This window comes from Chionomys nivalis, chromosome 6 (genome assembly GCF_950005125.1).
Source record: "Chionomys nivalis chromosome 6, mChiNiv1.1, whole genome shotgun sequence".
Classification (NCBI taxonomy): domain Eukaryota; kingdom Metazoa; phylum Chordata; class Mammalia; order Rodentia; family Cricetidae; genus Chionomys; species Chionomys nivalis.
The window spans coordinates 21,391,405-21,411,710 of NC_080091.1; the positions used below are offsets into that span (position 1 = coordinate 21,391,405).

The 20,306-nt window shown below is 39.3% G+C and overlaps 1 protein-coding gene across 10 annotated transcripts in view; it reads left to right on the forward strand.

The window, feature by feature from the left end:
- The window catches only part of Ehbp1 (EH domain binding protein 1), a 271,901-nt gene that overhangs the window by 184,513 nt on the left and 67,082 nt on the right, over positions 1-20,306 (forward strand). For all 10 annotated transcript variants that reach the window (XM_057771152.1, XM_057771151.1, XM_057771154.1 and 7 more), the window contains 2 exons: positions 4,094-4,984; positions 12,372-12,515. In XM_057771152.1, coding sequence (XP_057627135.1) covers positions 4,094-4,984; positions 12,372-12,515 — 1,035 coding nt within the window. The remainder of the gene's footprint in view (positions 1-4,093; positions 4,985-12,371; positions 12,516-20,306) is intronic.

Consider the following 20,306-nt stretch of genomic DNA (forward strand, 5'->3'; position numbering starts at 1 on the left):
AACTGCTTTCTGCAGTTTAAGTCCGACGCATAGGTTGTCATGGACTGTAAGGATCCCAATGCAAGGCAGACGTCGGAGTCCATGCATGCTCATCATTAACTGTTAAGTATTTCTTAAACCATATTGCTTTTAGTGCAACATTTAGCTTGAAGAATATACCCAAGGCTTTCATAACTATTATGTAATTTTAGAAAAATATTTTAGGAGATGAAAGCAGGAACCTAAGAGATAAGCAGAAAAAAATACACAGGCTTGTAAATGCAAAGCAGTGATAAACAATGGTTCTTTTACTTCCTAGTTAAACATACATATTTTTTCATATATAATTATTAGATCAGAACTTCCTAACTGAGGATATTGATCCCATCAGCCTCAGAGTGGCTGCATGGAGATTTGCCGGAGCCTCGTGAGCCAGCTGACTATGGCTAAGGCTAATGAATCTGTTTATCTTGTGTGCAGTATAGTATATGTAATTTTCAGTGTGCAGAGAAAGCAATATCAAGGTCTGCTCACAATACATGCTCAGTGTTTGTATTGAATTGAATTTCTCAGCTGAAAGCCAGTGTCATTGTTATCTTAGAATAGGCATTTTTAACATATAGGTTCTATCTTTAAGTCTGTCTGCAGATAGGATTCAGCAAGTCTTTGAATGTAGAATTCAGCAAGTCCTTGGACACAGTTGAAGGAAAACATATTTTTATACTATATTGTGTCATAATTCTGTGACTAAACTTGTGTTTTTCCTTCAGTTGTGAAGCTGGTGACAAGTTACAGTTGTGTTAGCCATGCCAAAGGTTTTGTTTCCTGTATAAATCATATATATTCATATTTTACTACAGTTGTTGGAGATCTCTGCAAATGACACTTCTTCAAATTCTTCATTACTGACTGGACATGGTAGCACACTCTCTTTATCCTAGCACTTCAGGGCTGGAGGCAGTGGATTAGTTCAAGGTCATTGGTCAGCCTGGGCTACAAGAGACTGTGTGCACATTCACACACACATTAGTTAATGTGTTAATTAAAACACATTGTCCTGTTTCCCAAATTCAGTTTTGTGTTTTAATGGCTATACTTTTGGTATAACTGGCTATTACTGTGTGTGCTTTGTCGCTATGAAATGTTCTTCTTGGAAGGGAGTTCGTTGCCAAAAGATCTCAGAGAGGAAGGTAGGGACAAAAAATTAATATACTTTAAATCATTAAATCAGAGGAACTATCACTTTTTTAAATCTTACAATCTTGGTGGAAGTTTAATTAACAAGAATTTAAATCAAAGCAGATTTTTTTGCTTGGTGTGGGTTGTAGAGTTATAATACACTTAAAAGTGTCATTTTTTTTTGTAAGTAGAAATATGCCACCCCAAAGGGGTAGTCTTTGAAAATTAGTCCCTATTCTTCATAGAGATTGCTTTTGGGGGCTAGGAATTTAACTAAGTGGAAGAAAGCTTGAAGGTGCTGGGGTCACTCCCCAGCACTTTCTGGTAGACGTTCTACAAGGTAAACCCATCTCATGAATTACTTCTTAGATAATTTTAGAAAGCCTGTGTTTATTAAAGGGAAATGCTTTTTTTCTCATTAATTAAACTATATCTGTGGAGGTGATATTTCTTTATCTTCCTTTTCCTGCTAAATGACATGCAAATGTCAGCATTGGAGAATGAACTGCTGACGGCCAGTCAGTGGTGTCGCACACCTGTAAGGCAGGAGAGCTCTTGAGCGCGCGAGCTCAACTCTAGCTTGGGCACCAAAGGAAGACCCTATCAGTTAAATGATGGTTACTCTTTAAGTAGGGCTTTTCTTTACTATTCTAATTTTTGAAAAGGAAACATTATTGATTTTGCCTAACTGTATGTATTTTTAATTATAAATAGAACTTCGCTAAGGTTTAAGTAACATGGACTTACATGTGGATTTACACATTGCTGCCTAGGGAAGAATATTCCATTTACATGTTTTCTTGAGACAGGCAATGTATCTAAGTAAGTGTTTAGCATGGCTAGATGCCGGTTCAGTCCCCAAGTATCCAATAGCTCTTCTATGATAGTTAATCTTAATTTTTAATAAGGTTTGTAACTTACACTATTCAGTATGTGTCAACATACGTAGTTACAGTGTTACCTACTGTGACGTCGACACTGAACATCTTAGACACTACCTATGTGCTGTGTACTGTCCTGCTGTACACGGTTCTCCATGGTAAGCTTTGCTGTCAATTGCAGGTAGAGTAGCCAGGAAGCAAAATCTTTGTCTTAAGTTCCACTTTCATTTGTAATATAATTGTCAGTGACTCTTCCTTAAAGAACCAACACCTCGGAATAAACAAGACAATTTCCTTTGAGAAAAACCTTGGCTGTTGAGCTGACTCAGTGGTAAAGGTGCCTGCTGCCAAACCTGACACCCCAAGTTCTGCCCCAGACAGTCACATGCTGGGAAGAGAACATACTGTCACAAGTTATCCTCGGATCAGCACACACCCATAGTGGTAACCATGTCCACTCTCTCTCCCAGCACGCACGTGCTAATGCACACACACACTCACTCACTAGATATATGATAGATGAAAGATAGATAGATAAAGATAGATGATAGATAAGTGATTTTAAAAGTATTTTTGAACAAACAAAATCGTCTTCCTTCTTCACACACAATCACAACACGTGATTGACCATAGCAGAAGTTAACCTGTGGGAAAATTCTTTGTCAACATTTTTATCTCATGCATAAGAAACCTGGTTTGTTTTAAAGTGCAATTAGTGTGCATAAAATGACTTGCTGCATGGAGTGAAACACCAGCAGGAGTTTGCTGTCAAGGAAGCTGACCATTTTTTCAGGTCTGGAGAAAGAACTCAGTGTAAGAGGGCTTAGCTGTGGCATCTGCACTGGACCAATATGTCCGTGTTCAGATAATTAGGAAATGTTCAGAGCACTGCCTGCGGTGCTTTTCCTGATGGTCTGCTGTTGATGTCTGTCAGTCAGGTAGTCAAGACACACAAGGAAGAAAATGACTTTAATTTTCTTAAAACATGTAGAAGAACAAACAAGTCCATACATGCACACCCACTGAGCCGCCTCTCCAGCAGATATTTTGAAGTATCTGTATTATAAAGCATTATTCTATGGAAATTGAATAGGTCTTAATAGCACAATTTATTTTTCATTTTCTTTCTTCACTTTTGTTAAAGCTGTAAGAAGAATGCAGACTAAATTCAAAGGCATAAATTTACTATAAAAGCACAAAAATTCTTTTGTTTGAATAATTTCCTAACACTTCTTTTAAGAGAAACATTAAGTGTGCTCTTAAATGCAGGTTGCTGTCAAGAATAGAGATTTTTAACATGTAAAAGCAATAGTGTGTGTGTAGGGTCCTTCCTTTCTGAAGTCTACCTAAACCTTCAGGAAGACTCTGAATGCTTCCTAGTGACAGTGCTGTTTCAAGGGGTTAGTTCAGGATAGCAATAATTAATTGTAAATTGAGAAACAGCTTTGGTTCTCCAAAACCAGAAAAACCTGATGTACCACAGGCATTTAAAGGCTAACAAAATAATACAGCGCAGCCTCACAGGCCCAGCTACGTCACAGTGTTCAGAGCACTTCATCTTTTCCAGGACACTGGAAGGAAAATGAAGTCCCTGTGCTCGTTTGAAAACCATCCCTCAGTGTGTATTTGAAAGTGTCTCTGCGCTTTAAGGTTAAATAGAATTTGTTTGTATTTCAAAGCCAACAGTGTGAGTTAGTTCTCTGAACGCCATGCAGTGTTCTTCGCTGTACTTACGTGGTTGTGAAAGGGGGCGGACGGGGATGATAGAAACAGGGACTCTATCCTAACATTTCTTCATACCTCAGAATAAAATTTTATTCGAAGACTTTTGTTTAGCACACGTTCTTGCTTAGATTATGCTCGTGGATAAATATGTTATTTAGTAGGATTTTCCCCTTTTCTCCTTTTTACTCATTTTACTTGAAATTTGATTCTTTTCCTGTGATATAGTAATTTTATGTACACTACAATAACAAGAAGCCTTAGAATTTTTTAAAATAGATGTCTGAGCTGCTCAGTATTTCATGTTTGTTTGTCCCTTCTTCTCTTTGAAGGCTTATGATGGATTTGCCAGCATTGGAATTTCCCGTTTACTGGAACCGTCTGATATGGTTTTATTAGCAATCCCTGACAAACTGACTGTTATGACTTATCTCTATCAAATAAGGGCCCATTTTAGCGGTCAAGAGCTAAATGTGGTTCAGATAGAAGAAAACAGCAGTAAAAGCACATATAAAGTTGGAAATTATGAAACAGACACAAACAGTTCTGTCGATCAAGAAAAATTCTACGCAGAGCTGAGCGACCTGCAGCGGGAGCCCGAGCCGCGGCGGCCTGCCAGGGGGGCAGTGGGTTTCCTGCCGCAGGACGACTCTGTGTTTGTCCCTGACAGTGGAGGAGGAGAGTCCGAGAGTGAGCACCAGACCCCAGACGACCACCTGAGTCCAAGCACAGCCTCCCCTTCCTGCCGCAGGACTAACGGCGACACGGAGCCCCACAGGTCCCAGCAGAGCTCGGGAAGGACTTCAGGGTCCGATGACCCTGGGGTAAGTTCCAGCACAGATGAAGCCCAAGCACTGGTTTTGTCTGGCAAGAAGAGGCTCCTGAAAGCTGAGAATTTAGAATTGAGTGACTTACATGTCAGCGGTAAAAAGAAGGATGTGTCTCCTCCCTCAATTTATGAGCAAAAGCCTCAGATTGTTAATACCAGCAGTGACTTAGAACAAGAGAAAATAGACAATTCCAGACCTTTAGAATGCAGATCAGATGGTGAATCGGCTATCAAAAAGCCAGGTTTATCCCCTCCTTCTAAACTTGGATATTCATACAGTAGAGATACAGACTTCACGAAAAAAATATGCACTTCTCTGAGGCAGTCAGAGTCTGATCCAGATGCGGACAGAAACGCTTTAAATCATGCAGATCCCTCCACCAAAACAGTGCAGGTAAGTGGGCCACAGCGATGGGTATATGTTTAGTAAATAGCTAGTCTGTCTTTTCTGTTCTTCTGTGTTGACAGAACACCGAAAGATATTATACAAGAATGAAAGTAAGCTCTCATGTATCGGAGAAAAGTAAAAAATCATACTGCACCTGTTATATATTTAAAGTTTGTATTAGAATTTTGTAAGCCCAACTTTAAGGTTGAAGGCAAGGAATGCCAGCTTTTCAAATCGAAATGTCATTCCTAGGGATGCAGAAATGGTTACGTAGTTAAGAGCCCTTGCTGCTCTACCAGAGGACCCAAGTTCAGTTCCCAGCCCTATGTGGTGACCCTCAGCTTCCTGTAACTCTAATCCCAGGAAGTCTAACAGCTTCTGGCTTCTGCACATGCCTTGCATTCATGCTGTGTGCATAAATTCATATGGGCTCACATGTATACACATAAAAATAAATAAATGAAGCTTTTTAAAATGTCATTACTTGGGGAGATGTCTCAGTGGTCAAGAGCACTGGCTGCTCTTCCAGAGGTCCTGCGTTCACATGGTGGCTCAGCCATCTATAGTGGGATCGGTTGTCCTCTTCTAGGATAAAGCTGTACATGCAGATAGAGAACTCATATATGTAATTTAAAATTTTTAAATGTCATTACTTATAATAAATAGTATTTACCATTAGACTGTCAAAGACGTTTGGCATGGCACATACTCCTGTAGGTCCAATACTTGGATTCTGATGCAGGGGAGCCAAGAGTTCAAGTCCAGCCTTAGCTGTATCAAACAAATTCAAGAGTATTTCAGTATTGCAGGTAATGCAAGCATATTTCTAATGTGTGCTTGCCAGATTATGTCCTTGCCATTCAAAGCCCTGTCCTTAGATGTCTTAGTTGCAATAGAACAGCATTGTCAGTTGTGCCGTCATTCCTTATGGCTTAAGTTCACTGCCTCCAAGGTTTGCCAGGATGCAATACCAGCAGTCGGAGGCAGGAGAATCATTAGTCTGAGACCATCCTGGCTGCATAACAAATACCAGGCTAGCCTGGGCTAAAACATAAAACCTTACTTTGGAAAAATTGAGATAAGATTCTAGTAACATCCATATTTCTTCTCACAAGGGGAATATAGCTTAGTGTTGAACTCTTACCCATGATATTTCTCGTATTGATTCTGATTCTCTGCTACTGTCAGGTATAATAAGTGTGTGTGTGTGTGTGTGTGTGTGTGTGTGTGTGAGCGAGCACATACACACGTGTAATACAGAGAGAGAAAAATTTAAGTAGAAGAATAAAAACTTTGCCGATAAAATTATGATGCCTGCTTTTCTTTTTCTTTTAGATTTATTTTCATTTTGTGTGCTATGTATATATGTGTGGATGTGGATGTCTTTACAATGTGTTTTTGAGACAGGGTCCTTCACTGAACTGCTCCTCAGTTTCTCTGGGCGACTGGCCACTGGGCCCTAGGGTTTTGCCCGTGTCCTACACCCTAGGGCTGGTCCCACAGACACACACCTGGGTCTTCGCGTGGATGTTAGGTGCCCGCGTAGTAAAGGGTTAGGTACTTCATGACTCAACCGTCTCTCCAGTCAAAATACAGTTTTCATAGTAGGATTTTTCCTGACATCTATGTGCAGGTGCTCTTTGGAACTTGGGTACAGATCGCCATCTCCCACCCCACAGCCTTCTCTCTTAGACGGGGACTTATGTGTCTCAGGCTGCCCTCGAGCTCACCATGTAGAGCTGCCTGCCTTCACTTCTCCTGAGTGCTAGGATTAGAGGCATGAGCCACCGTACCCAGTGTGTGTGGTGATTGGGACTGAAGCCAGGCTTCAAGCATGGGAGGCAAGCATTCTATCAACTACACTTTCAACACATTTACGTGATAATTTTAAACGAATTTTTAAGCAAACTAAACTGAATAAGGTATTTCTAATTTTTTTTCACTTTTACAAGCCAACTCTTCTGAATCACTCTTTGATGTAAAATTGTTGGTAGTCCCCAGAATTCTGTCTGCCAACACACAGCAGTTCTGAAGCACTTCTTAGCATATTATTTGAGAGCCTGGGGATGTAACTCGGAGCAGGAGTTCTTGCCCAGTATGCTTGAGGCCCTGGGGCCAATACCTGATACTGGAAAACAAAACAAAACTGGGGGCATGAAGCTCTTCCAAACCCTTTAAATATTCTCAAAGTTAAAACAATGACATTCTGCGATATTATTTAACTTTATGTCCATTATCCTCTCAAAATAATGTTTTCTGAAAGCTGTATGGTTCCAGTATTCCAGCAGACTGACTACAAGCATCGGGAAATTCCCCTGCTCTTCTCTTTTTAGATTTTTATTTTTGTAAGGTTGCCCTCACCGACTCACACACAAATACACACTCACACATGCATGCACAGACAACTTTTCGGAGTTGGTTATATTCACTGAGGGCTTCAGGGATCGAATTCAGGTCATCAAGCTTAAAAGCAAGTGATTTTTTTTCACTGAGCCCTTAACTGGTTTTTCTTAATGGAAATGGAAAGTTCCAGTCCTTATTAGTTTGTGTTTGCTTTACAACCAGGGGTTTTTTTTAATTAAAATGTTTCTTTTTAATGTGTTTAGATATTTCTAAATGAAACATATTTTTTAAATTTCTCAATTTTTCCAAAATGGCCAAGATCCAGGGGTATATCTCACACAAGAAAATCTCTTTGGCATTCTTTGTAATTGTTAAAACACAACTGTAAAAAGGTCCTGAGCCCCAAAATTTGAGTACTTAAGAATTATGGCTTGTCTATCTTAGTTTTTCTTGTAAGTCAGTGATACTAATTAATAAAAGTGTTTCCTTGACTTTACTGGACGGTGTCAGTGTGAAAATTGGAAAATAGTCGGAGTTCTGTGCTTTTCTCATTTAGTGCTGGTAGTGCCATATCCACCGGGTCACATCTGTTTAGGCCAGCACGATCAAAATGAGTGGGGAAAGTACCTTCTGAATTGAACTGCGCAGGCTCCCTTTCTTCCATTAATCTGTAAAATGTAAAGGCCACTTGTTTTAGTACAGGAGGATGTGCATAGGTTGTCTGCTGTGCTGTTTTGTGTAATGGTGCAAGCATCTGTATGAAGTCTGCAAGGGACCTGGGAACTAATCCTGAGGGAGGACTGCATGGAGCACGTTGCAGTCTCGCTGTGTAAAGTACCCTGTGATCTGTAGGCAGACAGCCGTGTCTGGACTGTGATTGGGTTGCATAGATTGTAAGGTCCATCGTTGGTGAGTCTACAGAGGTGTGCTAAAGAAATGGGAATGTCAGACTCAAAGAAATAAAATAGTAGAGAAGGCAAAATTAATCAAAACATTGTTTATGTATGCATGGATGGAAATGTCACAGTAAAATCCATTAGTTTGCACAATTATATAAGGTCATTTTTACAATAAAAGCATACTGTAGCCTTCAAAAAAAGCTTCTATTCCCCCAAAGAAAAATCATAAAGGTTCTAGGTAAGTAAATCTCCCTGAAGTTTATACATAAACAGAGTTTATACATAATAGATACCCAATAAGTATCTACCGAATGACAGTTGCAGAATTTGATGAACCTTAGTTCTATCCAACACAGATTTTTTTCTTATAAACCATATTTTGAGGCAAATGTGTTTAAAGATAGAAATTAATCATTAAAATTAGGAATAATCTAAGAACCTGAATTCTCATTTCGAATTTTTCTCCAATAATTATCCATGTGATATATTACCTGGCATTTTAAACTGTCAATTTTATTTTTTACTAAATGAACTAATATCTAAGAACCCACTTAACTCTCAGATTAGATTATGCTGTGAGTCTATCCATACAATTAGTGTGCTACACAGGATGGTGAAAATAACCACTGATTCACAGTATCTTGTATGCTTGGTTCTTTGGCCGTGCTTTATGATCTGAAAGTTTTGCATAGAGTCAAGGTAAATGTGGTAGTTCATGCCTGCAATCCTATCACTAAGGAGGCAGGAGGAGGTGGCTTGCCATGAGTTCCAGACCAATCTGAGCTACACTAGGGAAGGAGGAAGGGAGGGAGGGAGGGAGGGAGGGAGGGAGGGAGGGAGGGAGGGAGGGAGGGAGGGAGCAGTTTTGCTTAGGAGAAGTATGAAGGTTTATTTGACACTAGGTTACATTGTCTCACACCAAAACTGTAATGTAGATATTGGTGTTTGGTAGGATCTAATCACAGCTAAATTTTATACAAATGCCTGCTTCTCTTTTATATATCATGTTATAAATTTCAGACATACACCTTTTTGTATTTAAATATCTATGAAATCTTTGAAAAAAGAGATGTTATGTCAGAATTCATTAGTGATTACTCTTTCTTAATACTTAATAATATAGCATGAATCTCACATGAGCATGTGCTCACAGGAGGTACGACATCTCATATGGACTTATAGACCCACCACTAAGTCTCTAGTACACATGGCAATTGTGCAGCTTACCTATGTCTTCCTTAACTTGTATATCCATGAAGGGGTTGGAGCCTGTTTGGTATATAGGAAAGTGGCACTTACAGGGTGCTTATGGTTCTATGATAAACTGTAACGTTTCCATGAAAAACACATTTTCCAACTAAAATCATTCTTTGTGTTCACTTATCTCTCTGGTTTTGATCGTAATAGCACTGAAAACACCCCATGGCTCAATACCACGTGCCGCAGTCAGTTGACTGAAGGGCATCTTAGCAATGTGTCTCAAGTTACCTTACATTTGTGTTGGGGCTGAGGAAGAAGCATGAACTCCTGAGTGTGGATCCCCAATGCCCACAAAGAAAACTGAGTGTGAAAGTGTGTGCCTGTCAACCTAGTGCTGGACAGGGGAAGACAGGCTGATCTGGGACCCGCAGGCTGCGAGCCTAGCCAAGGTGCGGGAAAGCCCAGAGTCATGTCTGTAAAAGTAAGGTGGGACTAATCAGGGGACATCCAACTTGACCTCTGGCCTCACATGCACATAGATGTGTGTGCACTTACTTACACACGTGCACACACACACACACCCTAAAAAATGTTCATGTTGGGGCTGGAGAGATGGCTCAGTGGCTAAGAGCATTGCCTGCTCTTCCAAAGGTCCTGAGTTCAATTCCCAGCAACCACATGGTGGCTCACAACCATCTGTAATGAGGTCTGGTGCCCTCTTCTGCCCTGCAGACATACATGCAGACAGAATATTGTATACATAATAAATAAATATTTAAAAAAAAAAATGTTCATGTTGGCCAGGCTCAATGACTCACAACTGAGTCCCAGCTATATGAGAAGCTTAGGCAAGAGAATTATTTGAACTGCTTTTGGGGAAAAAAAAAAATAAAAAGCTTGCTAGGCAGCATGTGGCTGTCAATCACAGGTTCTCAGAAAGCTTCTTCAGAAGGATCACAAATTTATCGAGACTCAAAATAAAATTAAATTTGGCTGGAATATAGCTCAGTGATCCTAAATTTAATCCCATGTATCACCAAAACCTAATACATTATTCTCAGAAATTTTACCTAAGAAACTAATAAGATTCAACCTTTATGTACAAAAGTTCATAAAAGCATGTATGGTAGTGAAAATCTTGCCAACATCCCAGATGTCCAACAAAATAAAGTATTATGCATCTGTATAATAGAGTGGGTGGCAGCCTGTTAAGAACCATGTTTTCATGAGGGATACATATGATCGTCAGAAAATACTTGCTTGCAATCAAACACGAAGTGATAAAATGTGACGAGGCTAGGTCTGTCCTGCAGGTACAGTGTAGGAAGGCAGGTCGATGACACAGTAGCGACCTCTGGGCGCCATAACTGCTAGGTTACTGGTGTTTTCGCTTGCGTTTGTTTTCTAAAGTCCCTATAATAAATAGGAGGTACATTTTGAATCAGAAGCAGAGTGTTTATGTGCTTTTAAGCTCAAAACACATTGTGTGGCAGCTCGAGGTTGTGGACTGCAGAATTTAGACTGGGGTCTTCAAGCAGGTCAGTCCCTTTGTTTCCGAGAGAAATTGATGGGGCTAACATAATATTGAATCTTTAGCTTGTGCTTACCATGTGCAGTGCTTTTATGCTGTTCTCTTACTGTGCTTGTGAGCTGGTCTGCTCTCATGCCCATTTTACACAGGAAGAAACATGCTTACAGAGATGGAGTAAGTTGCCTATAACTAAGAAATGGAGCTAACATCTGTCTGATTCTGAAATGTTTAAACTAATATAGATATTGTGCTTTTGTTTAATATCACTTTTAAGAACTGGCTTCACCAGTTGGGCATGGTGGTGCACACCTTTGATCCCAGCACTCAGGAGGCAGAGGCAGACTGATCTCTTGAGTTTGAGGCCAGCCTGGTCTACAAAGTGAGTTCCAGGATAACAAGGGCTACAGAGAACTCCTGTCTGAAAAAACTAATTAAACAAACAAACAAACAAACAAACAAAAATATTGGCTTCCTTTGGTGGCCAATATTTGTTATTCTCCAAAAATTCATTGTAAAATTACACAGTCCATAATATTTTCAGTTCTGCTAAGATGGTTTCATTATGAAGAGAATTCTCAGTGGAGGGTAGTTTTGTGGGTTCTTTTTATAGATTATAATAGCATTAGTGGAGGGTGTGGCACATGCCTGTAACCCCAGGTGTTGCTGACGAAGGTAAGCAGATTGAGCATTCAAGGCTAGCCTGATTTAGCTACGTGAAGAGTTCAAGGCAAGCTCAAGCTACATAGTGAGACACTTGACTAAAATAAATAACAGCTTGATATTTCTGTAAACATTCCCAAAATTTTAAAAGAATATTGCCACAGATATTTTAGCATTGAACACTTTATAAAGTGAAGGTAAGTAGTTGTCAGTTCTGTGAGACTATAAAAATATAACTGGTTGGTAGATTATACTATATTTATGAGAAAACATGAATATATAGTCTAATATTGACACACACCTTATGAGAATTTGTTCAAATAAAGTCTAATGAGGGTTTCCTGGCTGGTGTAAGCACTAGCTATGTAGGCCTGATGACGTGAGTTTCATTCCATGAATTTACAATGGAGGAGAGGTACAGCTCCCCAGAGTGCCCAGTTGTACTCACACATGCACTATGGTGTGTGTACACCTGCACTCGTGCACACACTTCATGCACACACACAGTAATAATATTAATAAAATTTAAAATTTTTAAATTTATTGAAATTTCATACAGCGTTAAGAAATAATATGTTTCATTTTTGTCAAAATGCATGTGTTCATTCTACAGTTTCTTCTCAACATTAATATTTTCTCTAAGTACTCCTGTTAAAAAAGGCTATACACCTGACTTTTTATTTAAATAGTTAATCTAATAATCTAACCTTTAACTGTATTTTTATGACTTGGCTTCTAATTCTGTTTCCTTGCTTTTAAGCACCGAATGTTGTCCAGACAAGAGGAGCTGAAGGAAAGAGCGAGAGTTCTGCTTGAGCAAGCGAGACGAGATGCGGCTGTCAAGGCCGGGAGCAAGCATGCTGGCAGCGCAGCCCCTCCGCTCTCCAGCGGGCAGCAGAGCGATGTGAGGAACCCTGTTTGCACAGACCACAGCTGTTCATGGTGACCACAGCTGTGCGGGGTCAAGGGGAGGGACTCGCTCAGTTACCTTCCGTAGGTTGTCCAGTGGGACCAGTCACACTGTTGTTATTGCTGGGCGGTGCTGCTAGCTGTGAGGAGAAGTACAGTTCTGGACTAAAATTACATGCCATAAATATCTGGTTTACTTCATTTACACTTTATTACTAACTCTAGTCTATTTAAGATTATATTTCTCCATAGAATTTTGTTAGAAACAGTAGTAAATAATAATACCCATTTTTATTGAGCATCTAGAGTGTGTATTTTACACAACTCCATGAAAGGTATTCACACTACTTCCCATGTAACAAGACTGAAGCTGATAGGCACTTTTAAGTTCAGATTTTTAAAGGTCTCTTGGTCAGTAAACGGTAATCCGGAATTTGAATCTGAATCTTATTAGTTTCCAGAGACCATGAATTCCCTTGTTATATTCCCTCATTCCTATATTAAGTCATATTTTCTCCATGTGTCGTTTTTGTATAGTACTTCACAAATAATAATGAACATAGAACAGTAGCAATCATTCAATATAGTAAGATATGGAATTTATCATTGGAAACTAATAGCCCTACTTAACTACCAAACTCATACATAAAATCACAGTCTATTGTAAGTCTCTGTAGATGCCAGCTTAATGGTCTCCAAGCTATGGGGTGTTGTTTCTAAGTGATGGGTCTTTATGAAATAAGGGATTATAAAAGTTTACCAAGCCATTATTTTTAACAAAAACAAGTAAAATAGAATAGAGGAGAATGGAAAATAGAATGATTGAAAATTTATTACACTTAATCGGTTTTGTGTGTATATGTGAAACTTTTCTTTTTCAGTTCCATTGATCTGTGTGCTTACTGAACTTGAGTAAAATGTGTTTTTAGCTTTGCATTATAATCACAAAAGTTTGGAAAATACTAGTCTGAGATTGTGTAATGACTCATGTTTGTAATCCCAGCACTCAAAAGGATGAGACAGGAAGATTGCTATGAATTTGTCAGCCTTGGGTATATAGTGAGTTATAGGCCAGCTTTGGCTACAGGTGCCGTCTTATAAAACAATGGCAAAAAAAAAAAAAAATTAAGAAAAACACTAATTCTGAGGACTGTTCTAAAGAAGAACATGTAGGCTTTATATTAGCTTTTACAGTGCTTGACGGTCTATTATATCAGTACTTTATAGACTTACTTACCAGATAGATTTGAGTTATATATGAAGCAAGTCTGGTCACAGTAACAGGAAAAATGATTGTTTCTCATGTGAAATTTTATTTTCTGGTGGGAAGAGAGATGATTAAGTAATTACAGGGTATGAAAACTGTGTGTTATAGCAGAGATGATTCAAGAAGGGGAGGTTTGGTGACCTGAAAGGTGGGGCATGAGCTTGGTTGTTGTAGGAGCCATTGCAGTGAAGAACCACAAAAAGAGTACTTACTTCAAAAAGAAAGGGGTTTTATTGATGTTTTATTTGTGGGGAAAGTGTATTTCATATTCTCTCAAGTACTAAAAGTTGGACAGTCTGTTTCTAATTATCTAAATATAATTTTAGAATACAAGTAAATTAAAATATACTGTGAATTGATTTTAAATTCGGAATACTTGGTATCTAAATTATTTGCCCACCTGCCTCTGCCCTCTGAGTGCTGGGATTAAAGGCATGTGCCAAAATGACCGATGTGATGGTTCTTACATTGTAACAAGAAGTTTGACAGAATTATATATGCAGCAATAAAGAAGGAATAAACACATGATCTGTTCATGTGACAGAAGGCAGTTTCAGCATTGCTAACTCAAAGTCCAGCCAGTCCTGAGAAGTGGGGTACTCAGCATGGAGTCTCACACTGCTGAGATCCACAGTAGCTTAAATAAATAACAGATGTACTAAGCTACAGTGTCTACCTGCAACCTGCACACACCTGTGGAACAGGGCACCAAGGAGCTGTCACTGCTTACCAGGAGGTAGCGGGTGAACTCAGTGATGGGGGATAAGCAAACTCCCCAGGAGGGTGGAAAGAGACAATGTGAAGCTTTACTTTGTCCGTAGATAAGGGTTAAAGTTTATTAAGCTGAGAATGATTGCATATTACCAAGCATAATCATACCTCTGTAAAAGTTACTCTTCTAATATTCAGTTGTGCTCCTATGTGAAGCATTAAAAAAAGTTAGAAGTACTATTATAGTAGCTCCAAAGGAATGCGCAGAGTGAGTGCAAAGAGATGCACAAGACATTCTGATAGAAAGGAGTGCCTCAGTTTAAATTTACTGTAAGAGGAATGCTTCCCATGAGACCAATCTTCTTACTTTTCAAGTATAAACTATAGCTCCAATGCAGATCATTTGTAAATTATTTATTTATTTATTTTTATTTAATGTGCATTTTTCGTGTTTTGCCTGTGTGTATAGATCCCCTGAAACTGGAGTTACAGGCAGTTATGAGCTGCCATGTGGTGCTGGGAATTGAAACCAGGTCTTCTGGAAGAGCAACCAGTGCTCTTAACTGCCAAGATAAGCTCTCTCTCCAGCCCCTCCACTGCAGATCTTTAAAACTTAGTCATTTCCTAACCTGTAGCTCTATAGCTGTTGATAAGTGTTTTCTTTTTCTTTTCTTTTTTTTTTTTTTGATAAGTGTTTTCCTATTCCACTCCCCACCCCACCCCACCCCCCTTTTAGCTCCTGGCAACCATTATTCTACTCTTCAGTGTGATAAATTGAACTCTTAAGTGGAATCATAGTGTTTGTCTTTCTGTAACTGGTGCTTATTTACTTGCTTGAGCCAAGATCCTGTTAGGTCCCTGACTGGCATTGAACTTACTACATAGACCAGGCTGGCCTCAAATTCACAGAGATCCACCTGCCTCTGCCCTGAGTGCTGGGATTAAAGGCATGCGCCACCACACCCAGCCCATTTTAATTCCTTTGGCTAATCCAGAAGTGGTATTTCTGGATTGTGCTGTGTGGTTCTGTGCTTAGGGTTTATAGAACATCCAAACTGTTTTCCTAACAGCTGCACCGTCTTCTTTTGCTGTTTGCAAAGGTGCCAGTTTTCATTTTCTTACCACCATTTGCTGGTTTTCATTATCTATTGGTCTGGTTTGGAGTTTTATTCAAACATAGTCTTGTATGTTCCCAGGCTGAAACTGCATTCTGTCATATGAACAGATCATGTGTTAATTCATTCTTTATTGATGCATGCCATGAGATGAAAAAAAGGTAAATCAAAAGGTTGGTATCCAACAGCGACATTCAGTCTTGAAGAAAATTGATAGTAACCTGAGAGTCTTCAAGAGTTTACTGAGGCCTAAAATAGTGCACATGCCTTTTATCCCAGCACTCAGGAGGCAGAAGCAAGTGAATCTCTGTGTGGTCTACAGAGTGAGTTCCAGCTCAGCCAGGGCTCCACAGAGAAACCCCGTCTGGGTGGTAGTAGTGGTGGTGTTGGCAGCAGAGTTTTCTAGAATTGCTTGTTGCTTATGAGGCCATTGAAGGAGAGCTCTACAGCTATTCAGTCCCCTGTCCTTTGTTCCTGTGTGACTGAGAACCTTTCGGTGACTAGTAGAACTAGCAGAACCATAATCATATTAGCGTGCATAAGTACATGTGAGAACGTCCGTGGACTTGGCACAGGCGAACTCCTTTAAGACTTTGTAGTTCTAGACTGAGAGTGAAAATTTACTGGCAAGTCAGAAAAGGGTTAAAATGAAAGGTTAAAGGAAGCAAAGTTCTACTTCTTCAGATATTCAGGATTGTAAAATATAAAGAGAAATAAAGTGTCAGTATGAAGACATGGAACCCTAGAATCCTTTGGTAGCATCATTTAGCCTTAGAGAATAAACTCCGAGCTCCCCTTGCCCTCACAGAGGCCCCCACAAGCCCTTCCCCCTCTTCCCGGCTCACTTTCGGTCTCTTTGGTTTTCAGTGTGGTTGTACGTCGTTGGAGCATCTAGAGCTACCACACTCTCATGTTCTTGGTCAGGCATTGGCTCTTCTCTCCCAAAAGCTGCTTCTCTTTCCTGGACTGCTCTCTGGTCTTTTCCCTTAGATTTACTAGAAGCATTCTAGTCTCTTGTTTAACTCTGCACTGTGGGAAGTACAAGGACACCTAGTATCAATTGTCTGGTAAACTTTCAGTAAATAAATGAAGGGATATAGTGAGTTTTTCATATTGTTTGCTGACTGATAACAGAGCAATAATGAATAATTGGCTGTAAGAAGTTTCTATGAAGTAAAGGTTTATAAAGAGAGGAAATAAATTTTTCTGTGAAGGTCGTCAAAGCGGACTGGATTGTTACTGCACAGTCCAGCTGCAAATCGAGATAGTTTGTCACTTTGGGGTTTTCAGTTCCATGTGTCCTCTGATTCCTGCTTTCCTTGAACCCTGTGCGGGAATACCTTTCTTGTTACATAGATGCTTACATCTGTGTCATCTCCTGCACAGCTTTAGCTTGATCTGCCCGGGACAACAAGGGAGTGGAGAAAGGACAGACACACAACACACCACACATAAAGAAAAGCTGACCCTCTGACAGTCTAAGGGAAGCTACTCCAGCAGCCTGGAGACTTATACCACCTAGTGGAGAGGGGTTGACCTCGCGGGGAGGTCCCTGTGGGAAGCAGGCTCAGGTTGCACCCATCCTGGAGGAGGAGACTGTGTTCCATAGCTCCCTACACTGGTTTAGCTAAAGATCATCACTTCCCAGTATTTATACTTAGACTAAAGGAAGGCTTTGCAGTTCCCGTGGATCTGACGTTCTGGGTTCCTTGGCGTGGTTGTGTGATATCCACTCAGGACTTCATCTGCTCCCCACACATCCACCCTTTCTCTTGTCCTGGAACTCGTACTAGATCTCAGCTGCCACGTCTGCCCCAAATCCCAGCATTCTGCTCAGCATTCTCATACTACTCCAACTGCAGACTTCACGTCTAGGGGCATTTTCTAAGTCGCTGACCACAGCTCAGTAGCCTCACCTGGTTCCGGGTTCCATATGTACCAACTGTGTTTAAGTTATTCTAGGGGAAAGCCAGAGTTATAGTTTTCCCAAAAGACAACTCATAACAAGACATGCCATTAACCTTTTAATTTTCCTCAGTTTTTTTTCAAGACTACCATTATCTAAACAAGAACTTTGTTTAAGTATGAATTACCTTCTAAGTCTTCTGACTTAAGAAGGAAACAGCTAAGCTGGAAGCTTCTTTAAAAGAGAAAAGTAAACAGGGTCTAGAGAAATGGCTCAAGACTTGAGCACTTTTTGCTTGTGCAGGACCCTGGCTTAGTTCCCAGCACCCTCATGGTGGCCTACAACTATCTGTAGCTCCAGTTTCAAGGGATTCAAATAATTCTTATAAACCCTGCAGGTACAAGGCACACACATGTTGCATGTACATGTGCAGGTAAAACACTCATAAAAAAATCTTTTCAAAACAAATAGGAATTCTGCACTATTATAAAGCGAACTTGAAGTTTCTTCCATTATATTTAATACCTCAGTACAACGACCCACCGTTATACAGTTTATATAACAACCGATTCTTAACAGGAGGGAGAACCTACCTGCAACTTAGTAGTAAGTTTTAGAAGATTTGCTTTATCTTCAGATGTTTGCAGGAATGTTGGAATCCTCTAAAGAAAGCTATACATGGGAAAAGATTTTAGGTTGATTAGTCCTGTAAGATAGGCTGAAAAGAATAACAGTAATAAATACAGATAATAGTTACTTTGTTTTACTGATCTTAGAAATAAACCTAAATGCCTTACTTTTGAAGAAGAAGAATACAAACTATTTTTCATGTTAAACCTTAATGGTTTATTTTTAACTGTGTGTCTGTGTGTAATCACATGTGTGTACAATTGTCTGTGGAGGCCAGAAGAGGGCGTCTGATCCCATGGAGTGATAGGCTGGTGTGGACCGCCACGTGGGTGCTAAAAACCAAGCTATCTTCTGAAGAGCAATGGGCATGCTGACCCCGGAGCTTCTTCCAGTTCTCAGCTCGTGCCCTCTAAATACATTCTATTGTCATGAAGGCGGGGCTGTCTTGTACTTTTGATGTTTGTTGGAAAATATTAATTTAAATGGAACTTGTCTATCATGCTGATAATTGTGTATAGTAGATTTACATTAGCTCACTGAATATTCTCCAGATAATAAGATGGAGTTATCATCCACTTGGCAAAAAGATATCATAAAATGTCATTTTGATAAAACCAGCTAGAGAGCTGGCTCGGTGCTTAAGAGAACTTGTTGCTGTTGCAGAGGACCCGGGTTTGATTCCAGCACCCACATAGTAGCTCACAACCATTTGTAATTCCAGCTCCAGAGGGTGACACTTTCTCTGAACTCCATGCTACCAAGCATACATGTGGCATATAGATGCAGACAAAGCAGTTATACACATAAAATAAAATGAATTAAATTTGTTAATTATTTTGATAAAAATCTGAGTAACTTTTTTGGTAATTTTTCATGTGCATCTGTATGTCTTCATATGCATTGTTCTACATATATAGCATTAAAGTATGTATAGAGTCATATTTATATACTCATAAATACTGGCTTTATCCTATGTTTATAGATATTAATACATTCAATGGCCTCTGTTAACCAAAGTTTTAAAATTAGTATTTTTATTTTTCTAAATTATTTATCATTTCTGTTATTAGGGAGAAATAGCTTAACTTTAATTTATAATTTCAATTATTATAGGTATGAGTTTTCAGTTACTATAAAAAGAAATCCAAAACCTTTAAAACACATAGAGTATTTTATCTTATTTAGAGATAGAATATGCCTAGGGCACCCAAGATGAAAATATCTTTTGTATTTTACTTCAACATAGTCATCAAAAGATCAACTGTACATAATCCATTTCAGGCCAGTAAGACACATTAAGTGATGTCTGATCTTCCTGCAGTTGCCTTTTAAGGAAGAATGTGGACGTGCTACTATGTTCAGTATAAATATCTGTATGAGGCAGTGCTTTTTTATTCTCTGTGATTTAAATAATACCTTATCTCTTCGGTCTGAATTTAAGTTGGTTTGAAGTCTGCTCTTCTAGCAATAGTTACTAGACTTCTTAGCAAACATTGTTATCTTGCTAGCATTTCTGTAGAGTCACACAAAACCCAGCATTGTTGGGTAGGAAAACCCCCAAGCATCTTTTCTATTATGTCACCATAAACCCCTCGCTTCAGACATCCTATTTACTCAAGAATGTCATGAGCGTATAAAGCTAGAGCTAGGTGTCTTAGCATCGGGAACACTCTTTTTATTGCCACTGTTAATAGCCATGCACATTTTCCATGTGGCTGTTTAGTGTCATGTTGAACATCCCAGGATGAAATCGCCATTGCTAAGGCATGTTTCCTATTGCCTGGTCTGTTCCTGCTCAGCATGTGCACGAGTAGAGTTTAAATCTTCATTCATTTCAGTTTTCATGTTTCTTTTGTTCTCCTTATCATGTTCTGACTTTCCCAAGGATATATGCTTTGAATGAATTCACGTATGCATTACTAATTGTGTGCTATTGTATTTACAGTTCCTAGTGGTGGCACTGTGAAGCCACTAATGTGAAATCATCTGAGTGTCTTTGATAGCAGTGAAACAGTATTAATTGTTTTGTACATTTCTTGGTCACTCTTCTTAGGTGGTCTTCATAATCTATTAGAACTTTCAACTAGATTTTTGTAATGTCATGCTTCCAGCCGTGATTAAATTGGTAATTAATGAACAGTCTTTGGCAATGTGGAC